The sequence below is a fragment of the Schistocerca gregaria genome, chromosome X, assembly GCF_023897955.1.
Source record: "Schistocerca gregaria isolate iqSchGreg1 chromosome X, iqSchGreg1.2, whole genome shotgun sequence".
NCBI classification, from domain to species: Eukaryota; Metazoa; Arthropoda; class Insecta; order Orthoptera; family Acrididae; genus Schistocerca; species Schistocerca gregaria.
Genome location: NC_064931.1, coordinates 435,824,387 through 435,837,811, shown reverse-complemented (window position 1 = coordinate 435,837,811; position 13,425 = coordinate 435,824,387). Strand labels below are relative to the sequence as shown.

The 13,425-nt window shown below is 40.9% G+C and overlaps 1 protein-coding gene across 1 annotated transcript in view; it reads left to right on the top strand.

Annotated features, from left to right (window-relative positions):
* LOC126298123 (beta-galactosidase-like) overlaps window positions 1–13,425 on the top strand; it is a 263,518-nt gene that overhangs the window by 126,454 nt on the left and 123,639 nt on the right. The window contains exon 3 of the mRNA XM_049989441.1: window positions 8,733–8,883. Coding sequence (XP_049845398.1) covers window positions 8,733–8,883 — 151 coding nt within the window. The remainder of the gene's footprint in view (window positions 1–8,732; window positions 8,884–13,425) is intronic.

The window sequence follows — 13,425 nt, the reverse complement described above, 5'->3', positions numbered from 1 at the left end:
TGCAAAATATCTAGGAATGACTATTGATTCTCAGCTGAAGTGGTGTGAACACACAAAGGTACTTGCAAACAGAATGTCATGAGCCTGTTATGCCCTTAGACTCCTATCACCAGTGTGTAACATGCAGTGTCTTTTAGTTACGTACTATTCATATGCACACTCAGTTCTTAGCTATGGCATTCTGTTTTGGGGAACAAATTCACAAAATGTGAACACAGTTTTCAAACTCCAGAAAAGAGCCATAAGAATAATAACAAAAAATAGTAGTTGATTTCATTGTGAAGAGTGGTTCAAAACATGGGGTTTTAACTGCACCTTGTGAATACATTTACCAATCAGTTGCACATATCAAAACTAACATTTGTAATTACTGCACAAATAGCTCTGTCCATGACCATGGAACAAGAGTTACACTCAACTTCTATTTGCCAAAACAAAAAAACAAAAAAACAAAAAACAAAAAAACAAAAAAGTAAACATAAAACTCAAAACAGCATTTTTTACCAAGAAATAAAACTGTACAAAAAATTACCAATAGAGAGTAAAGAAATTGCAAAAATACACTTATTTAAAAAGGCAGCTAAAAAGTTGCTGTTATGCAATACATTTTATACATTGAAGGATTACTTAAATAAAACAGAGTATGGGTTTGGTTAAAAGAAATTTATACAAATAAATAATAATTATTATTATAAAACATCCAACATTCCACATAACACCTTCAGACTATGGTTTTTTCCCTTCTTTTTTTCCTTTTTCACAAATACTTACCCCCAAGCTACGCATAACACAACACTAACCCCTCTTCCTCTTTCTGAGCTCAACATCCCACTCATTATAGAGGGATGCTGACTCAGTTTTTCAGGATAGCAAATGGGAAGTTGTACAGAGATCACCATGATCACCAGTGTTATGAAATAATGTGTGCATAGTGTGTTTTGAGTGATAGTGAGATATGAGTAAACAATGTGGAATTACATTATTTAATAACTCATTTGTACAAAACGTATTGTATATCAGAAGTAAATCTAATAATTAGCTCTAACTAAGTCTATATATATATATATATATATATATATATATATATATATATATATATATATATATATATATACTCCTGGAAATGGAAAAAAGAACACATTGACACCGGTGTGTCAGACCCACCATACTTGCTCCGGACACTGCGAGAGGGCTGTACAAGCAATGATTACACGCACGGCACAGCGGACACACCAGGAACCGCGGTGTTGGCCGTCGAATGGCGCTAGCTGCGCAGCATTTGTGCACCGCCGCCGTCACTGTCAGCCAGTTTGCCGTGGCATACGGAGCTCCATCGCAGTCTTTAACACTGGTAGCATAGCGCGACAGCGTGGACGTGAACCGTATGTGCAGTTGACGGACTTTGAGCGAGGGCGTATAGTGGGCATGCGGGAGGCTGGGTGGACATACCGCCGAATTGCTCAACACTTGGGGCGTGAGGTCTCCACAGTACATCGATGTTGTCGCCAGTGGTCGGCGGAAGGTGCACGTGCCAGTCGGCCTGGGACCGGACCGCAGCGACGCACCGATGCACGCCAAGACCGTAGGATCCTACGCAGTGCCGTAGGGGACCGCACCGCCACTTCCCAGCAAATTAGGGACACTGTTGCTCCTGGGGTATCGGCGACGACCATTCGCAACCGTCTCCATGAAGCTGGGCTACGGTCCAGCGCACCGTTAGGCCGTCTTCCGCTCACGCCCCAACATCGTGCAGCCCGCCTCCAGTGGTGTCGTGACAGGCGTGAATGGAGGGACGAATGGAGACGTGTCGTCTTCAGCGATGAGAGTCGCTTCTGCCTTGGTGCCAATGATGGTCGTTGGTGCCGTGCAGGTGAGCGCCACAATCAGGACTGAATACGACCGAGGCACACAGGGCTAACACCTGGCATCATGGTGTGGGGAGCGATCTCCTACACTGGCCGTACACCTCTGGTGATCGTCGAGGGGACACTGAATAGTAGACGGTACATCCAAACCGTCATCGAACCCATCGTTCTACCATTCCTAGACCGGCGAGGGAACTTGCTGTTCCAACAGGACAATGCACGTCCGCATGTATCCCGTGCCACCCAACGTGCTCTAGAAGGTGTAAGTCTACTACCCTGGCCAGCAAGATCTCCGGATCTGTCCCCCATTGAGCATGTTTGGGACTGGATGAAGCGTCGTCTCACGCGGTCTGCACGTGCAGCATGAACGCTGGTCCAACTGAGGCGCCAGGTGGAAATGGCATGGCAAGCCGTACCACAGGACTACATCCGGCATCTCTACGATCGTCTCCATGGGAGAATAGCAGCCTGCATTGCTGCGAAAGGTGGATATACACTGTACTAGTGCCGACATTGTGCATGCTCTGTTGCCTGTGTCTATGTGCCTGTGGTTCTGTCAGTGTGATCATGTGATGTATCTGACCCCAGGAATGTGTCAATAAAGTTTCCCCTTCTGGGACAATGAATTCACGGTGTTCTTATTTCAATTTCCAGGAGTGTATATATATTATTTTAAATTGGTCTAAACGTGTAAATACTTTGACATGTCCTATATCCTTGTAAAAAGAGATCCATGGATGAATAAAGCTACTACTACTACTACTGCTACTACTACTACCACCACCACATTCGAATATGGAGTAAATTTACGATTAATGTAGATAATATATACTGCTATTGAAAACAAAAACTAAATGTAACACAATATGTCAGTTACACTATCTACTACAGCAACTAAACCACAAGCGCTGATTTAATACTACGAATTAGTTTGCGCACAGAGTTACAATGCTATTTAAAGTAACCCCAACAGTACTGTTTTTTTACATCGTGTTAAAAACACAAAGAAACTATTTAATCCTATCACAAAATCTAAAGTCAACTGTGGAACATCTGCACACTTATGCATGTAATGTCCTTGGCTGTGTATGTACACAGATGCAACTTCAACAGTAAATATGCAAATCACATTCTGTGATTTTTTTTTCACAGAATGAGCCAAAGTTCAAACAGTCAAGAATAAGTGTAACATGCAGAAATTTACTAGGTCATGCATACGGCTTCGTAACAGGGAACTTCGGCGTTGCTTCCATTCTCACATCCTTTCTTGCAATTAGTGTGGAAACTTACCGGACTCCTGCAGTAATAGTAAGGGGAGTTAGGGTTAAGTGTACCTATTTTTTTCCCTTAAAATGTTACTTAAAATTGGGTCTCTTTAAAAATTTTATTCATGTAGGCTTACCTAGAGGAAAACATATAAAAAATTAAAGGGACTTTCATTCTTGCAATATCTGCCACAGATTTAACAGGACTGGACAAGAATTTTGACCCAATGTTTGGACCATTTAACCTCATTGGCAGTGTTAACTGGACCGTATCTGATGATTAACTGGAGATTTTGTTTAAATAAATAAATTACAGGGCTCTAAACATAAAAATGTATTGCAACAACATTAGAAACAATACTAAACAAACTATTATGAGAATATCAATGAAAAAATGTGGAAATAACGAAATTACTGCACAATGAATCTAGCGACATCAATCTGGAACCACATCATGTTTTGAATAGTGAGTCCTGGTCTCATGTATTGGATTGGATAGTTTAGAAATTATTTCATTTGGAGCAATAAAGGTATCACCTTCCTCTGTAGCTTCAAATTGTTAGTAGAAGCAACTCTCTTAGGAAAGTTTGCTTCACAGCCACCATCGTGTATTTCAATAACTTGATAAACATAACTGCAACCATTCGCAGCAGTTTTCCCTTCTATTTGACAGAAATGAAGCCTCTTTCTTCACTGTTACAAAATTTTCAGCACCACTTATGCTGAAGAGCCAAAGAAACTAGTACACCTGCCCAATATCGTGTAGGGCCCCTGCGAACAAGCAGAAGTGCCGCAACATGTCATGGCATGGACTCAACTAACATCTGAAGTAGTGCTGGACGGAACTGACACCATGAATCATGCAGGGCTGTCCATAAATCCGTAAGCATACGAGGCATGGAGACCTCTTCTGAACAGTACATTGCAAGGTATCCCACATATGCTCAGTAATGTTCATTTCTGGGGAGTTTGGTGACCAGTGGAACTGTTTAAACTCAGAAGAGTGTTCTTGAAGACACTATGCATCAATTCTGGGCGTGTGGGGTGTCGCATTGTCCTACTGGAATTTCCCAAGTCCGTCGGAATGCACAATGAACATGAATGGATGCAGGTGATCAGACTGGATGCTAATGTACATGTCATCTGTCAGAGTCGTATCTAGACGTATCAGGTCACAGGTCGCATATCACTCCAGCTTCACACGCTCCATTCCATTACAGGGCCTCCACCAGCTTGAACAGTCTCCTGCTGGCATGCAGGGTCCATGGATTCATGAGGTTGTCTCCATACTCATATGAGTCCATCCGCTTGATACAATTAGAAGACTCCTCAGACCAGACAACATGTTTCCCGTCATCAACAGTCCAATGTTGGTGTTGACGGGCCCAGGCAAGGTATAAAGCTTTGTGTTATGTGAGCATCAAGGATGTATGAGTAGGCCTTCAGTTCCGAAAGCCCGTATCGATGATGTTCCATCGAATGGTTCACACGCTGATGCTTGTTGATGGCTTGGTGTTGAAATCTGCAACAATTTGGAGAAAGGTTGCACTTGTGTCACATTGAATGATTGTTTTGAGTCATCGTTGGTCCCATTCTTGCAGTATCTTTTTCCAGCCACAGCGATGTCAGAGATTTGATGTTTTACTGCATTCCTGATATTGACGGTGCACTCTTGAAATGGCCATATGGGAAAGCCCCACTTCATCGCTACCTCGGAGATGCTGTGTCCCATCACTCGTATTCCAACTGTTAACACCACATTCAGACTCACTTAAATCTTGATAACCTGCCATTGTAGCAGCAGTAACTGATCTAACAACTGCTCCAGACACTTGATGTCTTCTATAGGCATTGTCGACTGCAGTGCCGCATTCTGCCTGTTTACATATCTCTGTATTTAAATACTCATTCCTATACCAATTACTTTGGCACTTCACTGTATGTGCAAGTCATTATCAGTGGAATCAATGTACTGGAGTACTGGACATGATCAGCATTGTCAAGAGTTGCTGCTGCTGGCAACCAGTTTCTGGCATTTTAGTGATGGCTTTACTTCATTTAATGTATGCTTTTTTGCAATTTCTTTGATCTTCTGGCTTTTGCTGCTGTGTCTAACTGTTGGTTAGCTGGTGTACTGGTAACGACAGTTGATTTACCTTTCTTTCTACCTCATATTGTTTTCCATGCACCGGTCTTAAGATATGGCCAAACTTGTTGAGGATGAATAATTTCTGTTTGCTGAGCTTCTGTCTGATGTCCAAGGTTTTCCATATTGCCATCTTCAGGTTTGCTTGCAACTTCTCCCAGTGAGTTACCTGCAGTTTGCTGCTGAACTGGCAGAAGTCTGCCCATTACATAGGTTGATTCAAATAGTTCAAATGGCTCTGAGCACTATGGGACTTAACATCTATAGTCATCGGTCCCCTAGAACTTAGAACTGCTTAAACCTAACTAACCTAAGGACATCACACAACACCCAGTCATCACAAGTCAGAGAATATCCCTGACCCCACTGGGAATCGAACCCGGGCAGGGGAAGCGAGAACGTTACTGCACGACCACGAGCTGCGGACGTACATAGGTTGACAAAAAAATATTGGTCAGTAAATATGTTTAACTGAAAGGCTCAATACCACTGACACTAAGACCTTTTAAGATGTTGGAGACAGTGAACACCAAAGGATGGGCTACACCTACGAGGCCTGTGCTTTCATGTATGGTAATTCTGGAGGCAATAGTGGGGGTTCCTGTGAAATTACTTATTGAATTAATTCATCAGCAATTTAGTGGGATTAATTGAATTTTTCTACTTAACCTCAAACTTTGGTGTTCCAGTTATCTGCCTCTTCACTTTATCTGCAATCTTCGCAGTGTTGGCAAAATGGCTCCATGCACAGATTATATTCTATAGAGTACCATAAAAAAAAAGTGCACTATCAGTAATGAAAACTTTAGGAGAATTTGTTAGATGTTAAAAAATTTACTCTTACCAGTGGATTTAACATTTTTATATGCGCTGCCCAGTTACATTAATGTGACCACTGCTTACATTTGATGCAGTAACCACTCACAGATGGCAGTTAGCAGCACTAACAGTGGATGTATAAAGTGTGTCAGCTGGATGTAGAGAACAGTGCAGTTGTTGTTGTAATGTGGAAATAGAGCCATTTATTTGACTTTCAGAATGGCATTGTCATTGGCTTTTTGGCCAAGGGTGGAACGTTTCCAAAATGGCTAAGTTTGTGCCACCATTGTTAAAGCATACCATGCATGACAAAATGACACTAGCCATGACTGGTGCTGAGACAGCTGTGGTGCAATACAGGCAATAGATGAGAGAAGTGAACAAAGCCTGCAGAGATGTGCATGGGCGAATAGACATGCAACTGTGGAGCAGCTGATCACACAGATAAACCTAGGGGCTACCAACAGTGTCTTCTCAGTGACCGTTCAGTGAAAGTTGCTGCATTTGGGCCTTCACAGCAAGTGCCTGGTTCGTGCAGTCATGCTGACTGCAGTTTATTGGCAACAAAGGCTGGAATTTGCACAGCAGTACCACAACTGGACATCCACTGAGAGTGACAGGTTAACTTTTCAGATGAAGTACGTTTAATGCTCCATTGGACAGATGGCCATTGCCGTGTGGCATGAAACTTGTGAAAGTAAATACCCTGCAACAATTGTCGGAGGGGTCTGGCCAGAGGTCGTTCTCGGGTGACCTCATCATTCTGGAAGGCACAATGGGTCAACACAAGTATGCATCTATCGTTGTGGACCATGTCGACCCCTACATGCTGTTTATTTTTAATCAGCACAATGGCATCTACAAGCAGGACAATGCAATGTGTCACACAGCTCAATGTGTATGTTATATGATTCAAAGAGCACTAGGATGAGTTCACGATACCTCTGGGTTTAAACCCAATTTAGAATCTGTGGGACCACCTCTATCAAGCTGTTTGTGTCACAGATCCTCAACCGAGGAACCTAGTACTGATGGCCATTGCATTGGAGTTGGCACGGTTCCACATCCCTATCAGTACCTTCCAGAACCTCACTGAATCTTTTTCTGCATGTCTCACAGCTATTCACTCTGTAAAAGTTGGCTATTGCCATTGCCATTGACTTTTGACAGATGGTTGCATTAATGTGACTGGACAGTGTATATCAAAGAATTTAGCTGACATATAGCAGCCATCTAAGGTCATATAGCACTCTGAATGAATTCATGGTAGGAAAAAAATAATTTTCTCTTGTGAATAGTTAATTTATGTGCTGGTCTAAGTAACCCCGAGGTTTAGTTAAGCCTAACCTCCCCCGACTCTCTTGCCTCAGATCAGTGTCAGCAGGCAGAGACTGTGAAACCCATAAATTTTTCAGTAAATATTGGAAAAATCTATGGTGCCATTGCCATTTACAGGTTTCCCATAAAAACTGACTGTGAGAAATAAATCAAAACATCACATTTTCATAATATTATAACTGTCTTTTGTAAACAATTTTTTTCAAACTCACCACATACTTTATAGCCTATGTAATAGCTATTGTTTTTGAATACATAAAACAATTTAGTTTCTCCATGATTATTTCTGAATTATTAAATATAATGTACCCATCTCTGTGGTTGAGGATGCGCACAGAGTGGAAATATCTATGTTCAGCTATTGGCACTCGAGTGGCAATACACACTATATTCACCATCTCTTTCTGCAGAAAATATGCAACAACACTACCTTTTAATTATACACCAGTATTGTACTAGCTCAGGACTGCACGTAACACAGTTGGAATAGAACTAAATACATATGTTCAGACAGGGATATGAACTCTGTTCTCCTTTAAAGGGAGTCCACTGCCTTAACCATTGTGGCCAGTAAGTTAAAATATTTCCATTCAATGATGTCCTACACTACAGTATTTTGGGCTAACTCTTCATCTGGACCAAAGATATTTATGGATAAAAATAAGTAATTTAGAACTGTATGGGGTTTAACTGTTTACATCTTGTAGCCATCTTTTTAAACAGATCTCAGCATTAACAAAAAAGCACATTTACACTATTATGAAATTTCTTACCAACAGTTCCCATCATTTTAATTGCTCTTCACAATTACAATAGTAAATTATAATGATTTGTGTTATCCTTTATGGATTCTAACTTTAGCTAAGAGACAAGAAAATTACAAAGCTGTAAATACCTTTCCTAATCCATCCACAGATATAAAAAAAAAATGTAAAGAGGTATGTTTAAAAATAAATTTAAAGTTCCTTTAATTAACAACAATTTCTTTATATTAAACAAGTAATGTAACAGAAGCATTTATTGAACATTACATTTGGCTAGCACACATATGCAGATAGATTTTTGTTATTGTGCATCTCTCATTTGTTACCGCAATGAAATTTATCTTTAATAAAATTTACAGAATATGTTTGTATGTAATAGTTTTATCTCATATTTTTCAATGTTTTTGTACAGAAAATGTATTGGTTTCATTCCCAGCTCATTTTGTATTCTTTTCTTATTACCATTACTTATCAAAACAAACACAATATTTTGTTAACTATAAAAAATTGAAATACTTAATCAAATAACCCACAGGTACGTTGAGTGGAGTCAGCATGCTCCGGAACCTGGGGAATACATTTTCAGTGGAGATCTTGATCTTTTACATTTCATTGACATTGCACAAGAAGAGGGACTGTTAGTGATTCTCAGAGTTGGACCTTATATTTGTGCAGAAAGAGATATGGTAAGTTAGTGTTCCTTATTATTTGTAACTAGGGGTAGTAACACAAATATTAAGAAAGACAGAAACCCGTTTGAATATTGTGTATGCATCAATGATTAGTCAAATGAACAACTGTCATGCTGCAACTCTTCCACTTGGAGTTACCTTGATCAACAACAATTTAACATTTCTGATTCTGCTATAGCAGTACATCTTAAAAAACATAAATTTTTATTTTTAATAGGTGATGGCAGAATGATTGCTGTGAACTAATGTACATACTTCATATCATAAAGTGAATGGTTGATTTTATGCTGCCCAAGAAAGATATTTTTGTTAGTAAAATGAAACTGTCATTTGAGATGACAGAGTGCTAAGACTTATAAAAAATTAATTAAGGGGTATGAGCTCAAATGAAACATGTTGGAAAGAAAATACAGATGGAATCAAGAATAGTTTGAGTTCACACTTGTAATGTGGAAAGGAAACAAAAATAGTCCTCTTACTGCTGGAAATCATTAGAAGATAAAACTTGATATTTGGATTACAAGAGATACAGTGGCCAGGGTGAGTGACTGCTACAGCGGGTGGAGAGTCTTGCTGTGACAGGTCAGGATGCCTTGCAGTTCACCATCTTGGGCCTGGCTGCAATGGTGTGGTAGCAGGCATTGGTTTGGTTGATTAATCTCTTTATTTCACAACAACATACAGCAGTGAAGATGGTAGATCAGTAGGTTGCTAGTGCCCCTATGATATGGCTGGCTTCAATCAGCAAATGTTGTCAGTGTCAGCTATGGCCCAGTAGATAGGCAGCATATGGCATCTTTTCACAAGTAATAATGGCAGCGGGCTAGGTGATGCCATCAGCATGGCAGCTGTAGCTCTGAATTGAGAATGGAGCTGAGTGGCACATATCGGACACTGTAAGGTACCCATGGCAACTGGCCCATCCCTGCTGCTCAGCATGCAGTGTACTAGACCAGATGGGATCAAACCACATGCGGGCCACAGTGTGGATGATGGCAGTGGCTTGTACTCACACCAGGTGATGGTGAATGCTGATAATATATGCTCACACAGGGCGAAGAATGTCCACAGTATTTGCTTGCTTGAGAAGAGGTCACCGAACAGCTAGATGGTTCAGGCTCAAATCTCAGACCACCAGCAAGGCAGCCAACAGCAGATGATAGCCACACAGTGACTGGTCCACTGGTGGAGATGTGCCAGATCGGTGTAGCCATTGCAGTACAGGCAGTGGCCTGCAGCTAGTGTAAATGAAGCATGACAGTGGGAGCTTGTTGTTTCTTCTCAGCTTAATTACTGGCATGGACCTCCCCTCATGGCTAGCAGCTGGTGATATCTGCATTGTGGCTGTTGAAATAGGCAGTGTGTACACAAGCTTGGTCCATAGTTTTTCTGAAATGGCAGTGTTCCTGGCCTTTAAATCATAACAGGTCCTGTTGGTACTTCAATGTGTAGAACTCCTTCTTTTAGAGGCATCTTTTGCGGTGTCAGCTATCTGAATACATTCTCTTGCAACAGTACATATAGTTACTGAGGTGTCTTGTGACATCCTCCTTACAATGTTGTTTTCCTGAGTTGATCACAAGAGCTGTTTGGTTCACAAGGCAGAACCATGGTGCAAACTTTCTGTCTCCTTTGGGAGATACAGTCAATTTGATCATCATATGTTAACATTTCTGGAAAAATCTTAACACCAAATTTAATAGTGTGACATATTTGTACAATATACTCTGATTCTTCTTATTCTAAATCAGCATTAACCACAAAGTTCATTGACTGCATATTAAATTAATTGCTATTTTCTAATATTAATCCAGTCTACCGGAAACTGATGCGCTGGGAGCTCAAGTGATTGGGCTGTTGTCCATCTAAAGTGGATCGCGCAAAATAGAGTTGGAATCACAATGATACCAGAAATTGAGACATCCATTGTCATGAATTTACTGTGTTGTTTCTCATGGTACTGCTGGAGCATCTGTTCTGGGCTAATGCATCCTTCTTGATTTACTGTTTATCCACTGAGATTTCCTCATTTCTCACCTATAGACATTACAATCTAATGAAGTGGGGATACTTACAAGGGTCAACAGTTTGTGAATATGGAGAAATACAGACAAAAAAATCTGTGTCAATGTTTATGTTGATCTGATTCTGGCAACAAGGAGGAGGCACAAAAAAATGCTGTACCAGTTGTTTGTTTCTGGGTAACGACTCTTTTATTTCAATTCTGGTGTGTGTATGTGTATAAATTCATTCCAGTTTCTTACCTGAAATTGCAAATTTATGGAATCCTGTGTATATGCTTCTGATCTGAGTAAACAAATAATTTACTCCATTGAATCATCATGCAAAAAACTAGTAAAATAGTATAACAAAACTCTTTCTTATTAACAAATTGCTTTTACATACATTTAATGGCGAATGAATTTACTCTGATGCTCAGCAATTCTCCTCATTTATATTGTGGCCTCTTTATTCATCACTCTGGGTCATTAAGCAGAATTCTTTGACAAAGTTGCACTACATATTTCCAGAAAAATATATCCCCTAAGACAGTGCTCATGCAGAAGCCACCTATCATATTACCAAACCCATTACATTGATAAATAGCTCCAATTACTCCCCTTACTTGAAAGGTAATTACAGATTGAACCCTTCTTGCAGTGCTATGCATCATTGTACCTTCCCACAGTACGTCATTGGCAGAAGTCTCCACGAGCCAGAACAATGTCTCACAAGCTCCACTGTGTGCTGTGAAAGATCAACTTTCACATGGCTTTTTCTCTTACCCTCATATTGGTTCCAACTGGCAAAGTGTACAACTCTAGTGATCATCTCAGTAAATTGGTGTCATAAGGGGGGGGGGGGGGGGGGGGGCTTGCTAGACACCTCAGTAACTAGGTGTGATGACGCAGAAGAATGTATTCAGTAAGCTCACACTGCAAATGATACCACCCAGGGCCTCCAAATGGAGGAGTTACTACACATTACAGCACAAAATGGGCTTGTGGCAGGGCTGACATGATGCGAAAACTGGGCAAATGATGTCATGATTGCCCAACGATTACACCTGGCACCATTGGCCTTTACATGAGAAGCACTGCAACTTCAGAAACACTAGCAGACTCAGTTTGCATACATACTGCCCAACTTAGACTGGCCTTATGCTATCATTGTCAGCCACTAGCCATGAGCGGACGTCCACAAGTCATCAAGCTGAGATGAGTCAGCAAGCTGCCATCATCATACATTGTCTTCACTAGCCATTGTCTGGATGCTGCCACCTTGGAGCCTTTCCACCAGTGGGCCACCCACTGAGTTACTGGTATCTGCCTTCCTGGTAGATCAGGGTTCAAACCTTGGCCATCTAGCTGTCCAGCCTTAACTGCCTGAGTGGGCAAATACTGTCGCTGTTGATCACACCATGAGGATACACATTATAGCCATCCACCATCGCCCGGTGTGGTGCGCACACTCTGCCACCATCATCAATGCTGGGGACTATGGTTCAATCCTGCCTAGCCTGGTACATTTTGTACTGAACAGCTGATTCAGAATTATAGCTGCCATGCTTATGGCATAACCTATTCAGCTACCACCATCACTTGAGGAGAGAAGTTACATGCTGTCTATCTGCTGGGTAACTGTTGCATGCTGTAGATTCTTACAAAATAAAGAGATTATTCAACCAGTACTATTTCCATTATGTATCACCACCTGACAGCTGCCACCAGCCCACTGTAGTAAAGCTCAGGGTGGTGAACTGCAAATATCCCAACCATATTGCCTACCAGCCCCACCTATTACCATAATGGCCATTCACATTGCCACTACAAGTAGTGTCATAAGTGGTTGCCACCACCTCTAAATTTGCAGCTACAACTTGCAGCATCAACATGCAGTGGGATGACTGCAGGATCTTTGTTTCTCTTGCAAGCATCATGGCAAGTCAGGGGTCTTCTACCAGAGTTGTAATTACGTTTATATGCACAATTTGGGTAAAGTAGACTCAGATAGTGTTATGAGGGTTGTTAAAAAGTTATGTTACATTGCACTGTTTGGAATAGACAATGTATTTTGTTGTGAGCAAGGAGTATGGCAAATTGTTTTTGTGTAAAGCAGTAATCATGTGCTGCCACTCAGGTGAAGGAACTAAGTTACAGTAAGAAGGGTCATGTTGATATTATATTTAAGTGCCCTTCTCATCATTCTATTTTGTTCTCTTGTCATTTGTTTTTTTATGTAACTGATAGAGGATCAACCATGCAAAGGTTGAAAACACAGGGGAGTGCCCTTGAGGAAACATTGTGAACTTTTTCAGTTCAGTTAATTGCACTGAAAGAAAATAATATGTGTATGTCTATGAAACTGGATGCTATGGTAAGGAACATGCACATGTGCCCCGTGTACCTACCTCTGCTTATGTGAAGATGAGGTGAAAAATATGGAACAAGTGGTGGACTAGAGACAATGAATGATCTCATTGATCTTGGGATAAGAAATGTTGTGCATATAGGGAGACTTGAGAGATTAAATAAG